Below are 21170 nucleotides of genomic sequence, written 5' to 3'. Positions count from 1 at the left end.
CCTTGCCCATGTCTCTGTCAGCCCCATGCTAGTGGTTGCACTCGTCTATAGAGAAGCTGGTAGTTGCTGTGTGCACTTCTAACACCCCCATTGCCTTGGGGGTCTCTGTATATTTGACAGAACTCAGATGAAAATAAAGTGCATTACTGACTTTTATTTTTCCAATATGCCCATAATAATCTTTATTTAACAAAGTTGTGCATGGGTTCCATTAAGGACTAGAAATGAAGCACGCTTTCGGACTATCAATGTCCTTGATCAGGCTCAGGTGAAAATTAGAACAGTAGGAAAACAGGAAAGTGGAATCTCCTAACATGAGAGAATGAAGTATAACGATGGCTTCGAAACTCTACAGGAATCCTTTGTGGAACGGCTACCATACCCTTATAGTCTGAGAGCTTGCTTTTCTTTCTAGTCCTGGATGGAACCTATATGCCAATCTGTGATAAATAAAGATTATTCCCTTAAGAACAGCCAGAATGATAAGATAGTTTACATTTTAATGCACCTTACAGATGTGGGTGCCTATTGGTGACACAACAGATACTTTACTTCTGCCCTGGCAGAATGCATCCCGGCATGATGAGATGAATTGTGTTATCAGGCAAGACCTGATTAGCAAGTTGGGTTATCTAGCAAGACCAACAGCACCTACATTGGACACCTGTAAGGTGTATTAAAGACTTAAATAACTCTATCTTTTCATGTCAATCTTTTGTATGTCAAATCATGTATGAATAAATTAGCTTCACTTTTGCGCCATTTTTTTTTTTTTTAAATCCCTGCATATGAAACCATGGAGGCTGTAGTGCTTAAATACAGAATCTCATTTCAGTCTTCACTCTTTGTTTTAAAGTATGGCTCTCTAATGGAATATTCACCCAACAGCAAGGTGAATTTTCTCTGTTGGTAACATAGACATAGAAATGACACATTTAGGGCAAAAACACATGGGGAATGCATACATACACTCGCCGTTGCAGAGTGTGTTAGGGCATGGACTGTTATTTCCTTCTCTGGATTATTCAAACTTCGTTTTAATGTGTGCGAGTCTGAAAATAAAAGCGGGAAGATAGGTCCTTTTTTCGCACAGAATAATAATGGGAATCCCAACAGTGGAATTGAAACCATTGAAATGGTTTTCTTTCGTCCGATTAGGCGGCCATGATTTTCACAACCGCATAATGGGACTAAAGCACACCCATCTGTTTAAGCCCTTAGGAGAAGAAAACCTATGTTATAGGTATCTATTAGAGATGAGCGAACGTACTCGTTACGAGTACTTACGCACCCGAGTACCGCCATTTTCGAGTACTTCAGTACTCGCGCGCAAAGATTCGGGGGGCGCCGGGGGGCGGGGAGAGGCGTGGCGGTGCGGGGGGTAGCAGCGGGGAACAGGGGGGAGCCCTCTCTCTCTCCCTCTCCCCCCCACTCCCCACTGCTACCCCCCCGTGCCGCCACGGCGCCCCCCAAATTTTTTCGCCCGAGTACGGAAGTACTCGGAATTCGCGGTATTCGGGCGAAAAAGGGGCGTTGCCGAGCACGTTCGCTCATCTCTAGTATCTATCTATGCAACAGGTCAGCCTGATGAGGGTTTATTAAAAAATATATATATTCGAATACATTCTTTATACAAACACCTGAGGCGTACCTTTCTGGGATTTAAATTCAGAACACAGGAACTGCGCTTCTTCTGTCACTCTCTCCTCCAGAGACTTCTTGCCCATACCAAAGTTTCTAAGAGTTGTCAGGGTAAACCTTCTCTGCTCTTTCCATGAACTCCCATATCGGGCCAATACCAGACCTAACATGAACACGAAAAATGTTCATCATCATACAAATCCCTGTGTCCCCAACAGTGAAAGAAATATACAGTAATGATTAACCTTCCCATGTATCTACCAATTTGATTTATTCCAAACTAATGAAAGTTTTTAGAGAGCGGTATGATGATCATTCCTGCTACAACTTTTGCATTACATCTTACACATCATCCATAAACATAAATATACTGTAAAAGTGAATAAAAAAATGCTCCATTAAATACTGTGATTGGCATATATTAGTGTACTTTTACACAGAACGACTGTGGGCTGGAAATTTTTTTGAAAAAATTGCTTAAATGGACGAGTTTAGTCACCCTGTGTAAAAGTAGGACCCGACAAGGTATGACGCGAGAATTTACTCATTGATCACTGAAACGTAGTGACCAAAGAGTGACTTTACATTCAGTATAAACAGACAGATGTTCTTCTATGAATGATTTCCTGTTCACACTGAGTGAGGGCGAGTGGCCAGAAGAGACCTCTGTTTTTTTTTTTTTTCAAACTCGCATGCTGTGACTCGTAAAATGTCTGCTGTATGGAGGTCGGTCACATGACATTTGTGGAATGGCTGCAGATCAAGGATGTTTGTGCCGTTTTGACCTGCTTTATGTAAGCAACTAAAAAGGGTCAGTCATGATGACACAATGGTCAATTGCAAAATAACGAAGCGTGTCAGCAGCACTAGAAAAACCCAACCTGGGCAGGGCCACCAAATGCAACTGCCAGACAAGAGTCCAAACCCCCCCTCCACAAGTCCTTGAAATGTTGAAGAAAATCGTGGCAGCATGCAGAGGTGCTATATAAAATACACTCTTTATTCTCCCATCACACAGAGACAGCAACGTTTCGGCTTGAGAAAGGACTCACGGCTGACACACTGATCAGTATGACCATCCCTGTTATCTACCTGCTAGATAAGATGGTACAGGGCCTCAAGGACGAGGAAGGGATATCCATCTCCAAATTGTCTGCCCAGTCCACCATTACTTGATATTACAGGGAGGGTGGCTTTGGGCAAGAAAGAGGGCAAAATCTCTCCAACACGTTCCTCCACTCATAGGATAAGTATGAAGGAGGAAGTGCAGGAGGAGGAAGAGGAAGGGTGTTAAAAAAGTGAGATTAATAAGCTTCAAGCTACACTTATTTGAACTACTAATCATCTTATCAAATATCATCGGTGAGTTTAACAGATTATGTATTTTTATTTCCTAGACACTTGGTCTACATGCTGACTTTTGTCACATTTGCACTGAACATTTCTCGCCCCATTCCTTATTGACATATTCGACGTGCCAGAGGTATAACTTGAATTCATTATGCCCATGACAAGGTCAGGAATGGGACCCCCATTTGTTTACAATAAAGTCAACTACTGTAATGCAAACAGAACACAACCACTGTCATACAGCAGATCCTCTTCATCAAAAGAGAACCCATAAAGAGGGATTTCCTCCAGGCCTTGCCTACAACGCTTTATATGAAAATATTTAGATGGTACCTTTGGTTTCTCCAGCAAATCCTAATTTTTCATAAATGGGGAATTCAGGTCGGTCTGCTATCTCTTCAGACCTGTTGATCAGAGTTTCCTTCATCACTTCATATCCATTCAGCACCACCATTTTTTTCCAGAAGTACTGCAAACTAAAAACATTCCCAAACTCCTTTCTCAACTGTTAAAAAATAAAAGTAGATGTATTTAACAAGGAAACAACTAATGTTCTTAACCAAATAAAACAAGAAAGAATGCACAAATCCCGACTTTGTCATTCCATATTTTATTACATATTTAAAATCGTCTGCATCAATTTACAATCAGCAGGATGGCGGTTACAGAACAGATTTTCTGCTCACTGATTTAACAGATATGATTTGCTACATGATAGTGTCTTTATTAGAGATGAGCGAGCACCAAAATGCTCGGGTGCTCGTTACTCAGGACGAAATTATCGCGATGCTCGAGGGTTCGTTTCGAGTAACGAACCCCATTGAAGTCAATGGGCGACCCGAGCATTTTTGTATATCGCCGATGCTCGCTAAGGTTTCCATTTGTGAAAATCTGGGCAATTCAAGAAAGTGATGGGAACGACACAGTCACGGATAGGGCAGGTGAGGGGCTACATGTTGGGCTGCATCTCAAGTTCCCAGGTCCCACTATTAAGCCACAATAGGGGCAAGAGTGCCCCCCCCCCAACAATTTTTACTTCTGAAAAGCCCTCATTAGCAATGCATACCTTAGCTAAGCACCACACTACCTCCAACAAAGCACAATCACTGCCTGCATGACACTCCGCTGCCACTTCTCCTGGGTTACATGCTGCCGAACCCCCCCCCCCCCGCACGACCCAGTGTCCACATCGCACACCAAAGTGTCCCTGCGCAGCCTTCAGCTGCCCTCATGCCACACTCATGTCTATTTATAAGTGCGTCTGCCATGAGGAGGAACCGCAGGCACACACTGCAGAGGGTTGGCACGGCTAGGCAGCGACCCTCTTTAAAAGGGGCGGGGCGATAGCCCACAATGCTGTACAGAAGCAATGAGAAATAGAATCCTGTGCCACCGCCATCAGGAGCTGCACACGTGGGCATAGCAATGGGGAACCTATGTGCCACACACTATTCATTATGTCAAGGTGTCTGCATGCCCCAGTCAGACCACGTTTTTTTATAAATAGTCACAGGCAGGTACAACTGGGAATCCCCAACTCCGCAATGGGAATTCCGTGTGCACCCACAGCATGGGTGGCTCCCTGGAACCCACCGGCTGTACATAAATGTATCCCATTGCAGTGCCCTGGACAGCAGAGCTAACGTCAGATTAAATGCAGGTGGGCTTCGGCCCACACTGCATGCCCCAACCTGACCGGGCTTTTTAATTCATAGACACAGGCAGGTACAACTCCCTATTGTGAAGTCCCTGTGGACCGACAGCATGGGTGGGTGCCAGGAAGCCACCGGCGGCACATAAATATATCCCATAGCATTGCCCATCACAGCTGAGGTAATGTCATGTTTAATGCAGGTGGGCTTCGGCCCACACTGCATGCCCCAGTCAGACTGGGGTTCTTTAGAAGTGGACACATGTAGTTACAACTCCGTGTGGACCGACAGCATGGGTGGCTCCCTGGAACCCACCGGCGATACATAAATATATCCCATTGCAGTGCCCAGCACAGCTGATGTAACGTCAGCTGTAATGCAGGTGGGCAAAAAATTAATTGGATTACACTGTAGGCGAGGGCCCCAAAAAATTGGTGTACCAACAGTACTAATGTACCTCAGAAAAATTGCCCATGCCCAACCAAGAGGGCAGGTGAAACCCATTAATCGCTTTGGTTAATGTGGCTTAATTGGTAACTAGGCCTGGAGGCAGCCCAGTTAAAATAAAAATTGGTTCAGGTGAAAGTTTCAACGCTTTAATGAGCATTGAAACGTATAAAAATTGTTTACAAAAATTATATGACTGAGCCTTGTGGGCCTAAGAAAAATTGCCCGTTCGGCGTGATTACGTCAGGTTTCAGGAGGAGGAGCAGGAGGAGGAGGATGAATATTATACACAGATTGATGAAGCTAAAAGGTCCACGTTTTTGATGGTGATAGAGAACAATGCTTCCATCCGCGGGTGCAGCCTACGTATTGCTTAGGTATCGCTGCTGTCCGCTGGTGAAGAAGAGAAGTCTGGGGAAATCCAGGCTTTGTTCATCTTGATGAGTGTAAGCCTGTCGGCACTGTCGGTTGACAGGCGGGTACGCTTATCCGTGATGATTCCCCCAGCCGCACTAAACACCCTCTCTGACAAGACGCTAGCCGCAGGACAAGCAAGCACCTCCAGGGCATACAGCGCGAGTTCAGGCCATGTGTCCAGCTTCGACACCCAGTAGTTGTAGGGGGCAGAGGCGTCACCGAGGATGGTCGTGCGATCGGCTATGTACTCCCTCACCATCCTTTTACAGTGCTCCCTCCAACTCAGCCTTGACTGGGGAGCGGTGAGACAGTCTTGCTGGGGAGCCATAAAGCTGGCAAAGGCCTTGGAGAATGTTCCCCTGCCTGCGCTGTACATGCTGCCTGATCTCTGTGCCTCCCCTGCTACCTGGCCCTCGGAACTGCGCCTTCTGCCACTAGCGCTGTCGGATGGGAAGTTTACCATCAGTTTGTCCACCAGGGCCTTGTTGTATAGCATCATTCTCGAACCCCTTTCCTCTTCGGGAATGAGAGTGGAAAGGTTCTCCTTATACCGTGGGTCGAGCAGTGTGTACACCCAGTAATCCGTAGTGGCCAGAATGGGCCACGAGAAAGGCATCCTAACATGAAGTCAGCCATGTGTGCCAGGGTACCTGTACGCAACACATGGCTGTCCTCACTAGGAAGATCACTTTCAGGATCCTCCTCCTCCTCCTCCGGCCATACACGCTGAAAGGATGACAGGCAAGCAACATGGGTACCGTCAGCAGTGGGCCAAGCTGTCTCTTCCCCCTCCTCCTCATGCTCCTCCTTCTCCTCCTCAACGCGCTGAGATATAGACAGGAGGGTGCTCTGACTATCCAGCGACATACTGTCTTCCCCCGCCTCCGTTTCCGAGCGCAAAGCGTCTGCTTTTATGCTTTGCAGGGAACTTCTCAAGAGGCATAGCAGAGGAATGGTGACGATAATGATTGCAGCATCCCCACTCACCATTTGGGTAGACTCCTCAAAGTTTCCAAGGACCTGGCAGATGTCTGCCAACCAGGCCCACTCTTCTGTAAAGAATTGAGGAGGCTGACTCCCACTACGCCGCCCATGTTGGAGTTGGTATTCCACTATAGCTCTACGCTGCTCATAGAGCCTGGCCAACATGTGGAGCGTAGAGTTCCACCGTGTGGGCATGTCGCAGAGCAGTCGGTGCACTGGCAGATTAAACCGATGTTGCAGGATCCGCAGGGTGGCAGCGTCCGTCTTGGAGTTGCGGAAATGTGCGCTCACCCGGCGCACCTTTCCGAGCAGGTATGACAAGTGTGGGTAGCTTTTCAGAAAGCGCTGAACCACCAAATTAAAGACATGGGCCAGGCATGGCACGTGCGTGAGGCTGACGAGCTGCAGAGCCGCCACCAGGTTACAGCCGTTGTCACACACGACCATGCCCGGTTGGAGGCTCAGCGGCGCAAGCCAGTGGTCGGTCTGCTCTGTCAGACCCTGCAGCAGTTCGTGGGCCGTGTGCCTCTTCTCTCCTAAGCTGAGTAGTTTCAGCATGGCCTGCTGACGCTTACCCACCGCTGTGCTGCCACGCAGCGCGACACCGACTGCTGGCGACGTGATGCTGCTGCTGACACATCTTGATTGCGAGACAGAGGTTGCGTAGAAGGAGGAGGAGGGTGGTTTAGTGGAAGAAGCATACACCGCCGCAGATACCAGCACCGAGCTGGGGCCCGCAATTCTGGGGGTGGGTAGGACGTGAGCGGTCCCAGGTTCTGACTCTGTCCCAGCCTCCACTAAATTCACCCAATGTGCCGTCAGGGAGATATAGTGGCCCTGCCCGCCTGTGCTTGTCCACATGTTCATTGTTAAGTGGACCTTGGCAGTAACCGCGTTGGTGAGGACGCGTACAATGTTGCGGGAGACGTGGTCGTGCAGGGCTGGGACGGCACATCAGGAAAAGTAGTGGCAACTGGGAACCGAGTAGCGTGGGGCCGCCGCCGCCATCATGCTTTTGAAAGCCTCCGTTTCCACAAGCCTATACGGCAGCATCTCCAGGCTGATCAATTTGGCAATGTGCACGTTTAACACTTGAGTGTGCGGGTGCGTGGCGGCGTACTTGCGCTTGCGCTCAAACAGTGGTGCTAGCAACGTCTGGACGCTGCGCTGAGAGACATTGCTGGATGGGGCCGAGGACAGCGGAGGTGAAGGTGTGGGTGCAGGCCAGGAGACGGTAGTGCCTGTGTCCTCAGAGGGGGGTTGGATCTCAGTGGCAGGTTGGGGCACAGGGGGAGAGGCAGTGGTGCAAACCGGAGGCGGTGAACGGCCTTCGTCCCACCTTGTGGGGTGCTTGGCCATCGTATGCCTGCGCATGCTGGTGGTGGTGGCTCCCCAGCTGATCTTGGCGCGACAAAGGTTGCACACCACTGTTCGTCGGTCGTCAGGCGTCTCTGTGAAAAACGGCCACACCGTAGAGCACCTTGACCTCTGCAGGGTGGCATGGCGCGAGGGGGCGCTTAGGGAAACAGTTGGTGGATTATTCGGTCTGGCCCTGCCTCTACCCCTGGCCACCGCACTGGCTCGGCCTGTGCCCACACCCTGACTTGGGCCTCTGCGTCCTCGCCCGCGTCCACGTCCTCTAGGCCTACCCCTACCCCTCAGCATGCTGTATTACCAGTAGTGCAGAAACAGAACACTGTAATTAAATGTGCCACTTATTGGCCTGTGGTTGGAGGCTGACTTTGCTTACGGAAAGCATAGCAGAGCCAGGAAATAATTTTGCGCAAGCCTGCTGTAACACTTAGCTGGCTGCGTATGAATTAGGAGGACAACTACCCCCAGCACAGACCCAGTACACTGAGGACAGTCACAGGCAGCCCAAATAGATTTTTTTCCCCAAATGTTTTTGTAAAGGCCCACTGCCTATATTCAATAAATATGTCTTCTGTCCCTGCCTCACCACCACTACTGGCCCTGGACTATGTATAATTACTGCAGGGCGCAATGCTCTGCATAGCCGATATACAAAAAAAAAAAAAATGTGCAACACTGCAAAAAGCAGCCTCCACACTACTGCACACGGTTAGATGTGGCCCTAAGAAGGACCGTTGGGGTTCTTGAAGCCTAAAATACTTCTAACGCTCTCCCTATAGCAGCTCCGGCACCAGCAGCTCTGTCCCTGATCTCTGTCAGAACGCATCTGTGGCGAGCCGCGGGAGGGGCCGATTTATATACTCAGGTGACACCTGATCTCGCCAGCCACTCACTGCAGGGGGGTGGTATAGGGCTTGAACGTCGCAGGGGGAAGTTGTAATGCCTTCCCTGTCTTTCTATTGGCCAGAAAAGCGCGCTAACGTCTCAGAGATGAAAGTGAAAGTAACTCGAACATCGCGTGGTACTCGTTACAAGTAACGAGCATCTCGAACACGCTAATACTCGAACGAGTATCAAGCTCGGACGAGTACGTTCGCTCATCTCTAGTCTTTATGTTTGTACTTTTATTCCCATATAATCACTTGGAGCAATGCATCTGTGCTTCTGAAGTCATAGCCTTCACATGGGTCACTCTTATGTAAAACCCTATGACAAATATAGCAGAAGGCGTCTCTGATGGCCATAACTTCTACATATGGGACGGATATCAGCACCACCAAGTGCTACAGTGTAATTCTATAAGTACCATTATAATAGGCGATACCTGCTCAATAAATTTGAAATCCCAGTGTGACGTTTTGTTGAGATTTGCCACATTATCTTATAAATTGCCCCTGAAAAACAGACTGCAGGCTGTCATTGTGCGATTCGTACTGTTATTAGAAAGGTATCAGTTTACATTCTGTTCCTCTGAGCGGTCAGAAGCGCAACTTTACATCTGAGCTCATTGGATCTTATGCATAAAAAACTGTTCTAAGAAAAGTCATCATTATACTTTCTGTTTATGTCCCATTTCTGGTTTTGGTTTACTAGTCCAGTCAAATTACACGCAAAAAATGGCTTGACCTTGCAAAAGGTTATGTAGTTCTATTTTTTTATATGTTGCTGGAACCTAAGCCAATAGTAAGAAAACAAGTTTGCAGCTTTGAAAGACCTGTGCGAGCTTTGTAATACCCAAAAAACAACAACATTTTTGCTCAATATCTCCTAAAGTATATGTCTGACAGATAAAGTTAGACATACCTTTTTAAACTAGATTACATTTTCTAAAATGTGAGCACCCCCCTTAGCTTCGTACATCCAGTACTTTCCGAGATACAGCTCTTCAAAAATTGGGCATTTATTCCAAAAAGTGGAACATTTTCGTTTTAGTCATGCATCCTGTCAAATATAGTAAAAAATACTCATCCAATGAGGACAGTTGTAGTTAGTGAATTTGAAATACGTTTATTTAGCTTTGAATGAGCTGCCTATATTGTGTTAAATATAAAGAATTGAAAAAATCTTTTGGGCTTCATTGAGACAATGAGACTTGCCAGATCTTAAGAGCCAAATTCAAAACTGAAATGGATAAACTGGAAGGCAATGGTCCCACATCAAAGTTGTGGGTTCAATATTTTCGCATGTCTACGTATGAAGCTATTCATGCAGGCAGAGCGGATGGGTGATTGGAAGCTTCACCTGGACACTGTTCATAAAATGCTACCATTCTTTCATTCAGACGGTCACTTGTTCTACGCAAAGAGTGCATATCTATACCTACAAGATATGATGGCTCTAGAACTGCTAATCCAACAGAGTTTGACATGTTCACAAAAGGAGGTTTCACAATCCACCGATCTGATAAGTTTTGGTCCAGCCTGTGGACAGATTTGACTATCGAGCAGAAGCTGATGAGGTCAATGAAAAGCTATGGTGGATTGACATAGGGACGGAGAATCTCCAGCAGTGTGCTCGCACAGTGGACCATAGGAATGGTGTTAATGGTGAACATATACGAGGAAGTGGAGCATTTCTGTGACCTCTCCTGTCCTACTGCTGAACAACATGTTGATATAAGGCCTTCTCGACTCAGTTAAGATTGTGCTGATGTGGAAAAACTGGTTCATTCTCAACCATCCATTTCCCATTACTGATAAGTTGTTTTCCATCAGTAGGGGAATTGTAGGAGGTCAAGACATAAATTGCCACATGGCCCAAAAACTGGGAACCAAAGGAGTGATAAAAATTGTTGGTAACACATTTGGTAAAGTAACCTTCAAACATAAGGACAAAGTAGCCACATTGGCATTCATCACTAAATCCGTTAAAGTGGCAAGTGAGAGTAGTCGTCTATCCACTTACAATTTTCCAGAGGGTGTGGATAGCAAAGAAATCGGATGCGGAATTAGAACATCATTTCAAGTACAAATTAGCTCAATTCCAATTGTCTTTGTTCAATGAACAGGGGATACGAAAGGGAACCAAGTCCAGTCTCTACTCTGCTTTTACTACACACGCCAGCTACACGCCAATTGACACCAATACACATGTAGTGGTGGATGGTAGATACCTTTTACACAAGGTTGTCTGGCACAGGAAAAATTCTGTAACAGCCATTGTCTCAGGTTATGTCAGCTATGTAAAAACCCCTTTGGCAGCAATGTCTCGATTGTTTTCAATGGTTACCCCGAGGAGGTCGCCAAGAAAAACACCAAAAGTGCTGAACAACTGCAACGCAGTGCTGCTAACTTCTGCAGTGATATACTTTTTGAGGAATCCAAAACCATCCAACTACCTCAGGAAAAATTACTAGACAATAAAAACAACAAGAGGCACCTTATCACACTTCTTCGTGATGCATTCAAGCAGCGGGGCATAGATGTCAAAGTAGCCGAAGAAGACGCTGATCAAGACCTCACTGACATGGCACTATCGAAAAGTCCAATATCTGACTGTGTGATCATAGTAGGAGAAGATGTGAACCTCCTCGTCCTCCTCATTGGTTTGGGCTCAGGCGCAACAAACGTCTACCTACAGAAGAGTAGCAGAGGTGAAACCGGCTGTTGTCATTATTCAAGCTCCTCTTATGCCCATGGACCCGCTCAACGCTCACCAGGGGCAGTGCTTTTTATACATTCATTTAGTGGGTGGGACACCACATCTGCATCTTTTGTCCAGGTCAAAACTAAGTTGGCCACCATCTTGGACAAAAATCCCCACCTTTTAGACCTGGGTGAAATTTTCTTGCAGCCAGATTCAAGTCACAAAGCCATAGCAAAAGCTGGAGAGAAGATACCTTGAATAGTCTCCGCTACCAGTTGTTTGTTACATCTGCAGCCAGCACCAAGATTAATCTTGCTCGTTTGCCCTCAACAAAGTGGTTGGGGGCTAACAAAAGTCTTACAGAATGGGGTTGGAACTCTATGATCAGGGGTTTACCCTCGTCACACCCACCACCATAGATCCCGCTCCTGAGCTTCTACTGTGCATGATTTTCCTGTAAATGCAAAAAAGGTTGCAGTGGCTATTGCAGCTGTTGCAAAGCTGGACTGAAATACTCTAGGCTTAGTAAATTTTGTGGTGGCAAATCATGCCAAAATGTGCCATCGCTTTAACTTGAGGAATCCAACAATGAGGAAGACTACCCTTATGTTTACTGAACGACGTGAAGAGTCTTCACCTGGTCAAGAGGAAGATTTCTCAAAGCAAGGGCCATCAAAACAGATAAAAATATACTGATATATATATTTTTTACATGTAAATATTAATTACCTATTGTACACCTTCTTTCTTGAAATAACATTACTACGTGAACAGTTTTCATTGATTTATCCCAAAATCAATTTTTCCAGGTTTTTGGTTATATGCCATTTGGCTATATGGGTGCCCGTTGGGGCTCAAACTAAAGCAAAATAAATGTATTTCAAATTCATTAACTATGAGTGTCTTCGTTGGATGAGCATTGTTTACTATATTTTACAAGATACATGACTAAAATAAAAATGTTTCACTTTTTGGAACAAATGTCCAATTTTTGAAGAGCTGTATCTCGGAAAGTACTGGACTTAGAGAGCTAGGGGAGGGATCACATTTTAGCAAATTTAACCCCTTAGTGACGAAGCTTGTTTGCGCCTTAGTGACTGAGCCAAATTTTGGAAATCTGACATGCGTCGTTCAACGTAGCATAACTCCGTAAAGGCTTTACATATCCAAGTGATTCTGACATTGTTTTTTCACCACATGTTGTACTTTTGTTGTACATTTTGGTTGTAAAAAGAGACCGATATAATTTGTGTATATTTATTAAAAGTACCAATATTGGAAAAATTTTGAAAAAATTGTAATTTTTTCACATGTTCAACTGTAATATCTCAAATATGTCCAAACATACTGTACAAATTTTTGATAAGATATATATTTCCATCTGTTTACTTTATTCTGAATGCACACTTGAAAAACTTGTGTTTTTTTTTAACCATTTATAGGACGTACAAATTTAACTAACTTTACTTTAAATTACTTTTCAGCATTTTGAGGAACACTTTGTTTTCCTGCACCAAGCCAAGTTTGCAAAGGCTCATGAGTGTCAGAATAATAGATACCCCCCAAATGACCCCATTTTAAAAACTACACCCCTTAATCTAGTCACTGAGGCGTGTCATGAGTATTTTGACCCTACCAGTTTTTTTCAGGAATTAATTCAATTTAGACGAGAAAAAATAAAATTTCATATTTTTGCAAATATGTCATTTTAAAGACATATTTTTTTCCTATAGTGCCCATGAAAATGAGGATTTACACCCCAAAATGGATATCCCCGTTTCTCCCGTGTTCAGAGACATACCCATTGTGGCCCTAATCTTATGTCTGGATGCACAACGGGACCCAAAATGAAAGGAGTAATCGGTGTCTTTCAGAACATAGATTTTGCTTGAAGGCGTTTTAGGCCCCATAGCACATTTGTAGAGGTCTTGACCGGCCAAAACCAAAGAGAACCCCCACAAGTGACCCCATTTTGAAAACTAGACCCCTTAACAAATTTATCTAGGGGTGTACTGCCCATTTTGACCCCACAGTTTTTGAATGAATTCAAGCAAAGCAAAAGGAAAAAAATGTGATTTTCGTTTTTTGGCAATTCTGTCATTTTAAAAACTGCTTTTTTTGTACAGCACACACATGAATGAAGACTTGCACCCCAAAATGGATACCCCTGTTTGTCCCGTGTTCAGAGACATACCCATTGTGGCCCTAATCTTATGTGTGGATGCACAACGGGGCCCAAAATGAAAGGAGTAGTTGGTGGCTTTCAGAACAGTAATTTAGCATGAAGGTAATTTAGACCCCATTGCCCACTTGTAGAGCCCTTGAGCGGCCAAAATGACAGAGAACGCCCACAAATGACCCCATTTTGAAAACTAGACTCATTAACGAATTCATCTAGGGGTGTACTGTGTATTTTTACCCTACAATTTTTGAATAAATCTAAGCAAAGCAGTAGGAAAAAAATTACAATTTTCATTTTTTTGGCAGTTGTATCAATTTAAAAACTGTTTTTTTTGTACAACACACATAGGAATGAAGACTTTCACCTTAAAATGGATACCCCTGTTTGTCCCGTGTTTAGAACCATACCCCTTGTGGCCCTAATCTACATGGCTAGGCCTATAATGGAAGGAGCACCCGTTGGATTTCAGGGTACAACGGAATAAATTCCAGGCCCCATTGCCCACTTGTAGAGCCATTGAGCGTCCAAAACAATAAAGAACCCCCACAAATGAACCTCCCATTTTAAAAACTAGACCCCTTAATGAATTCATCTAGGGGTGTACTGCGTATTTTGACCCCACAGTATTTGAATAAATCTAAGCAAGGCAAAAGGAAAAAATTACGATTTTCATTTTTTTTGGCAATTTTGTCAATTTAAAAACAGTTTTTTTTGTACAGTGTACATAGGAATGAAGACCTTCACCCCAAATTGGATTCCCCCGTTCGTCCCATGTTCAAAAACATACCCCTTGTGGCCCTAATCTACTTAAAGGACACATGGCAAGGCCTGTAATGCAGGGAACACCCGTTGGATTGCAGGGCACAACTGAATAAATTCCAGGCCCCATTGTTCATTTGTACGGAATAAAAATTGACTCCCTAAAAATATTCCCCCCCCCCCTCCGTGCCCTTTTTCGGCGTTCCCCAAATCTTAGATAAGAGTAATAATGTGAACTGTGTGATATTTTCGAAGACAGGGGTGTACTGTGTATTTTTACCCTACAATTTTTGAATAAATCTAAGCAAAGCAGTAGGAAAAAAATTACAATTTTCATTTTTTTGGCAGTTGTATCAATTTAAAAACTGTTTTTTTTGTACAACACACATAGGAATGAAGACTTTCACCTTAAAATGGATACCCCTGTTTGTCCCGTGTTTAGAACCATACCCCTTGTGGCCCTAATCTACATGGCTAGGCCTATAATGCAAGGAGCACCCGTTGGATTTCAGGGTACAACGGAATAAATTCCAGGCCCCATTGCCCACTTGTAGAGCCATTGAGCGTCCAAAACAATAAAGAACCCCCACAAATGAACCTCCCATTTTAAAAACTAGACCCCTTAATGAATTCATCTAGGGGTGTACTGCGTATTTTGACCCCACAGTATTTGAATAAATCTAAGCAAGGCAAAAGGAAAAAATTACGATTTTCATTTTTTTGGCAATTTTGTCAATTTAAAAACAGTTTTTTTTGTACAGTGTACATAGGAATGAAGACCTTCACCCCAAATTGGATTCCCCCGTTCGTCCCATGTTCAAAAACATACCCCTTGTGGCCCTAATCTACTTAAAGGACACATGGCAAGGCCTGTAATGCAGGGAACACCCGTTGGATTGCAGGGCACAACTGAATAAATTCCAGGCCCCATTGTTCATTTGTACGGAATAAAAATTGACTCCCTAAAAATATTCCCCCCCCCCCCCTCCGTGCCCTTTTTCGGCGTTCCCCAAATCTTAGATAAGAGTAATAATGTGAACTGTGTGATATTTTCGAAGACAGGGGTAATTACGGAGGCTGGTTGGGATGGGTACATGGGGCAATAAAACAGTGTATCCCCCCTCCTCTCATGCTTTTTGGGGGTATTTCGTAACCTCAGTGGCAAATATGGGGTGTAAAAAGTGGCGCTCTGTGAGTCTCCGTAAGCTTGATGAGGTGTGGTGGTCTCATACAGAAGACGCTCAACAAGGTGCTCCTGAAACTGCAGGAAGGCGAACGTTCCCGGGGCTTCTTGTAAATTGCGTATTACAGGTAGCGGTCTGAATAACGCCGGGCTCACGCAGCCGTAGGCGGGATCCACTTGCGGAGGCCCGCAGCGGATCCCAGCTGTGAGCTCGGCTGTGACCCTACGTACAGCCGCATAATGTACTGCGCATAACTGCCTACTCACACAGGCGGTCATGCGCAGTACTTTTTTTTTTTTGCATTTTCCGCACCGTCGCTTAGTGATGACACGGGTACCCACAGCCCGTATACAAGGTAGTTGCGTATGGGCTGCGGGTATATCCGCGACCATGGAGCACAATGGGCTCTATGTTGCGGATATCTGCAGTAAAATAGAACCTGCTGCGTTCTCTTTTCTGCGAGTGGATTACGCAATTCCGACCCACTAAGGTGAGCGGAATTGTGTAATCCAATGCGATTGATCTGCGTATTACCGAGGATCAGACGCATGCGGAATCCGTAATTCCTATCCGGTCATGTGAGGCCGGCCAAAGGTAGATAGCTACATTTTTTCCACGTGACCGGGGACCACTCAACGAGGCCACCCGCCAATGCTCCAGGCTCTCGGCGACCGTTGGTCGCTGGGAGCAAGGAGATTTTAAACTTCCTGGCCTCCCCATCTCCTGCACATGTGTCCGGTGTTTTGCCGGCGGTCGCATGCGCAGAATCCGGGAAAGTTCACGGAGGAAGATCGCGTCGGGGTGCAAATACGGAGGCCTCCGGTAAAAAGTTTCATCTCCTCTCACCGATCGCATCGGTGAGGGGAGATGAACCTTCACCTTTTTTTTTTACTTTTACGTGATCGCCATTATCCATTGGATAACGGCGAACACGTGATCAGGAACCGCTCACCGCGGCCCCCGTGAAATCTCCAGGCTCTCGGCTAAGTTTTGTAGCCAGGAGCAGGGAGATGTTAAATTATCCTGACAATCCACAGCTTTTGCGCATGCGCCTGTCATTTTGGCGACGGACGCGTGCGCAGAAGCTGGGATAAGGTCCGCTAATAAATCCGCAGGCCTTAGGTACGTCATTTCATCCTCCCTCACGGATATGATCCATGGGGGGAGATAAAACGCAAGCTTTTTTAAAACTTTTTTTTTTACTTTTACACCTTTTTTTTACTTTTTACACTTTTTTTTACTTTACATGATCACTGCTATCCATTGGATAACAGTGATCATGTCCCCAGTATAATCTCTCTGCTCCTGGCTACACATGGCAGCCAGGAGCAGAGGGATTTTAAATTTCCCGGGACTCGAGCCCCTCTGTCCACGCGCCCGATGTTAATCATTGGGTGCGCATGTGCAGACGGGGACTTCGGGTCCCGGGACATCGGGGCATCGTGGACGACTTAGGTGAGTATTTTCACCTCCCCTCATGGATCCGATCCATGAGGGGAGGTGAAACTGACTTTTTTAAAAACTTTTTTTAACTTTTTCGCGATCGCCGCTATCCAATGGATAGCGGCGATCGCGTAGCCGGGGACCGCTCACAGCGGTCCCCGGTAACACCTCCTGGTTCCCGGCTACCTTCAGGAGCTGGGAGCCAGGAGATTTCAAATTTGCCGGGGGCTCCCGGGCTTCTGTGCATGCGCCTGACGTCATCGTCTGGCGCGCATGCGCAGAAGGCCGGCGGCGGGTCCGGGAGGACCTGTTCTTCGGGGGACACCGCGGACAAGCCGGGTGAGTATTTTCAGCTGCCCTGATGAATCTGATCCATCAGGGCAGCTGAATTACTACTTTTTTACACTGTTTTATTTACTTTTTTGCGATCGGCGCTATCCATTGGATAGCGCCGATCGCAATGCCGGGGGGGACTGCCCGCATCCTGGGATGACAGCTCCATGCTGTCGGCTACCTGCGGGCACTGACAGCATGGAGCTGTCATGTCCTCAGGCAAGTGGGCATTAATCCAAAGAGGATGCATAAAACTACGTCCTCTAGGATTAAAGCCCACTTGCTGAGGACGTAGTTTCCCAATGGGGCTGTCGTTAAGGGGTTAATCTACTTTAAAAGGTATGTGTAACGTTTAATGTCAGATGCATGTTTTGAGGTATTGAGCAAAAAGTGAAAAAATTGCAAAGATTTTTTAGGTATGTAGCTCACACAGGTCCTTCAAAGCTGCAAACTGTTTCTTTTCTTAGGCCTCATGTCCACGGGTAAACTAGGATTTTAAATCCGCAGCGGATCACCCGCATGCGGATCCGCACCCCATAGGGATGCATTGACCACCCGTGGATAGATAAATACCCGCGGATGGTCAATAAAAGTGAATTTTAAAAAAATGGAGCATGAAAAAAAACGTGACATGCTCCATTTCTGTGCAGGTCTCCCGCAGGGACGGCTCCCGCAGGCTTCTATTGAAGCCTATGGAAGCCTATGGAAGCCGTCCGGATCCGCGGGAGACCTAAAATAAGAATAACTTACCCGCAGCGGACCGGGCAGGTCTTGTCTTCTTCACAGCCAGATCTTCTCGCTTCAGCCCAGCGGATGTGCCCGGCGCATGCGTGCGGCACGCTGCCAGCGTGCCGAGTACATCCGCCGGCCAAAGAAAGAAGATCCGGCCGTGAAGAAGAGAAGACCTGCCCAGTCCGCTGCGGGTAAGTTAATTCTTATTTTCAGCGCTCATGTCCACGGGACAGGAGGGACCCGCTCTGGATTCTCCATGGAGAATCCGTAGCGGGCCTGATTTTCCCCGTGGACATGAGGCCTTACTATTGGCTTAGGTCATAACAACATATTAAAAAAATTAGAACTACCTGACCTTTTGCAAGGTCGGATGGCTATACAAATATAGATGCAAGTTTCTGACCAAATGCTGCTGTCCTGTGTTTTCACTTCAATTTTCCAAAAAGTTAAGACAATCATGTTAGGTGGAGCTATAATATGGACTTTGTGATTATGAATTCGATTAGTAAACACCAGTGAAAATAGTTCTTCATAATAAATAATAATTTATTAGACTTTGAGGTCCATGGGTTTCTTGGAAAAATTGCACCTCATATACAGTATATAAATGAGTAAAATAAGGGTAAACGAGGTGAACAGAATCTAACAACGCCTGCCAACATTACTGATTGAAACACTGCCAGCTCCTTTATGTGATATGCGTACATCTGGAACAAATTTTTGTTCTCGTTTGCAGAAACAATAACTACATTGTGAAGTCTATTTGCATGATTGGACATCTCTCATTTTGATGTGTTACAATTGTAAAGAAAGTCTAGAAGATGTTTCATCACTGAGAATCCAGTCTTTAGGTTTAGTAATATATGGGGAAACCATAGGGATAAGTCCCTTGGTAGAAAATCAGTTGCCCTTCACAAATTAGGAATGCCTCCCTAAATCGCAGTCCTCCGTTCATTCTCATTGTTTTACGTTAAGGCCTAGTGCCCACAGCCGTGACGGGCTCCGCAAGCAGAATTCCACAGCGGAGTCCGTCACGGCTCCCCTCCCAGAGACCCCATACTCACCTACGAATCCTCTGCCCGATGTCCCGCATCCCGTGCCGGCACGCATGCGCAGACCTAATTCCGAGCGCGGAAATCCGCGGTGTTGCCCCGCAGCTATTATGTTCTATTGAACCTAATAGCGCAATGCTCATGGTGCGGATTCCACCGTGGAATTCCGCCCTGTGAAATCACCCGTAATCACCCGCGGCATGTTCTATTTGCCGCAGTCAATGGAATCCGTTCGTCACGCTATCTCCTGCAGTAGCACAGCGGTAGATAGCGTGAAAACGCTTCACTGCCCGCTGACGCCCTCATCATATGAAGCGGCCGTCGCGTCATGTGACGCTGTGGGCATGTCACATGACACTGCCAGCGCGTCATGTGCTGTACTGCGCATGCGCACCGGCAAGGGGTGCGGGACATTGGGCAGCGGATCCAGAAGTGAGTATGGGGTCTCTGGGCCTTACAGATTATTTTACAGTAGTTTTGTAAATGTTGGTGCAAAATATGCTCCTCCCCTCCCTGCACAATGAATTCTGCAAAGGTCACACAGCATGTCTAGAACGCTCTACCATAAAAGTCAATGAAGATCTGTGGGAAATATATTTTTTATATTCCTATTTCTAAATGCTATTAACAGCAGGTAAGGCAATATAGCGCCCCATAGTCATGTACAGAAAAAAAAACTATAAAAAGAAAAGCAGATTAGAAAAAAGAAATGTATCTGAATTGGGTTTCAATTAGTAAAAAAAAGTATAGGTGATACATTTCCCTTTAATAAGATGTGAACGGCTGAGCAATGGAAGCACTATAATGCCCACGTGCCTCATTGGTACCTCTAGGAGATGACCCCTCCTGTAGCGCTCATTGTTATCTAGGGTTTTTGTACAGCTACTTCTCTTGCATTATTTATCTAGGGGCTATACAACGCTATGACAGTATATTCATGTATAATATGGGTGTTACTAGGGTGAGGCAACATCTGAGAAATGTACCAGACTGAGACCCCTCTTTCGTCTAACAAAGCCTGGGAGGGAGCATGCCAGCATCTAGATCCCTCTGTAGATATGGAGCTGGCAAGCAGACAGGGAAAAGTTTGTATAAGCCAGAAAGCAGGTGTAATACTGCATGCAGAGGAGTCTACAGTTACATAAGCCTATTCACATACTGTACCTGGTAAAATGTCCCTGCTGGATTTCTGAAGTCAATTTGCAAAATGTTACCAAGAAATGGAAGACCTTTAGGACCTGCTGGAAAGTTTGATCCATTATTCCTGCTCCTCACAAAGTCCAAGAGGAAAAGGCAAACTATGAAAGTAATGCCAAGTAAAAATACATTAGAAAACAAGAGGGAGAGAAACTCCACCATCCTGTCTCTGTGCTACAGCTAATAGATCCTCCTGGTCCGATCACACTGATCTCACCCTCCCTATGATATATAGGGACAGATCCCTTCAACGGTTCTACGCAGAAAACAACAACTCTAGGATACACCCTTCACTGAATATCAACCCCCCTCCACACACTTTCCCTTAAAGGGGCAGCATGCACAGAATAAAATGCCAGCAGCATTAGCACAGAGTCAGCATTAACAAACCAGATGGACACAGAAACTTTTACAGATTGCTAGATTGTCTAACATTGTATGAAATAACAGGATTACTGTTTGAAAGATACTTGCAATCGCACCATTTACTGGCATGTAAGATTATGTGCAGGACATAAAAAGCAAAACGACAACAAATTTGTATGAAGTCTATAGATGTCCTACATTTGGCAAAGATGTTGGCTAAAATATTGCATATAAAATTATTCACCAAAATTAATTTGTAGACATGTCATATAGAAATAGAAGTTACAAATGATAGTACAGCAAAGTTCTTTGACAGTGGAAAAGCAAACATGTTTTATTGTAGAGGTTAAATTGGAGATTTTTGGTGATAGAAAGGGATTAAGTTGCTGTCACACCTTTGGGTATAACAGTATTGATGGGGTTAATACCTCATGATGTTATTTTCTGACATGCATTAGTTGGAATTGCCATT

General features: G+C 45.4%; 1 protein-coding gene across 1 annotated transcript in view; it reads right to left on the bottom strand.

The window, feature by feature from the left end:
- Positions 1-20583, bottom strand: part of LOC136621044 (cytochrome P450 2D17-like) — a 65908-nt gene extending 45325 nt beyond the window's left edge. Inside the window, exons 1-3 of the mRNA XM_066596227.1 lie at positions 20300-20583; positions 3325-3496; positions 1652-1804 (exon numbers count right to left, since the gene is read on the bottom strand). Coding sequence (XP_066452324.1) covers positions 1652-1804; positions 3325-3496; positions 20300-20494 — 520 coding nt within the window. The 5' untranslated portion in view covers positions 20495-20583. The remainder of the gene's footprint in view (positions 1-1651; positions 1805-3324; positions 3497-20299) is intronic.
- Positions 20584-21170: the final 587 nt, after the last annotated feature.

This window comes from Eleutherodactylus coqui, chromosome 3 (genome assembly GCF_035609145.1).
Source record: "Eleutherodactylus coqui strain aEleCoq1 chromosome 3, aEleCoq1.hap1, whole genome shotgun sequence".
Lineage (NCBI taxonomy): Eukaryota > Metazoa > Chordata > Amphibia > Anura > Eleutherodactylidae > Eleutherodactylus > Eleutherodactylus coqui.
The sequence above is the reverse complement of the archived record's forward strand: the minus strand, read 5'-3'. Positions and strand labels throughout refer to the sequence as shown.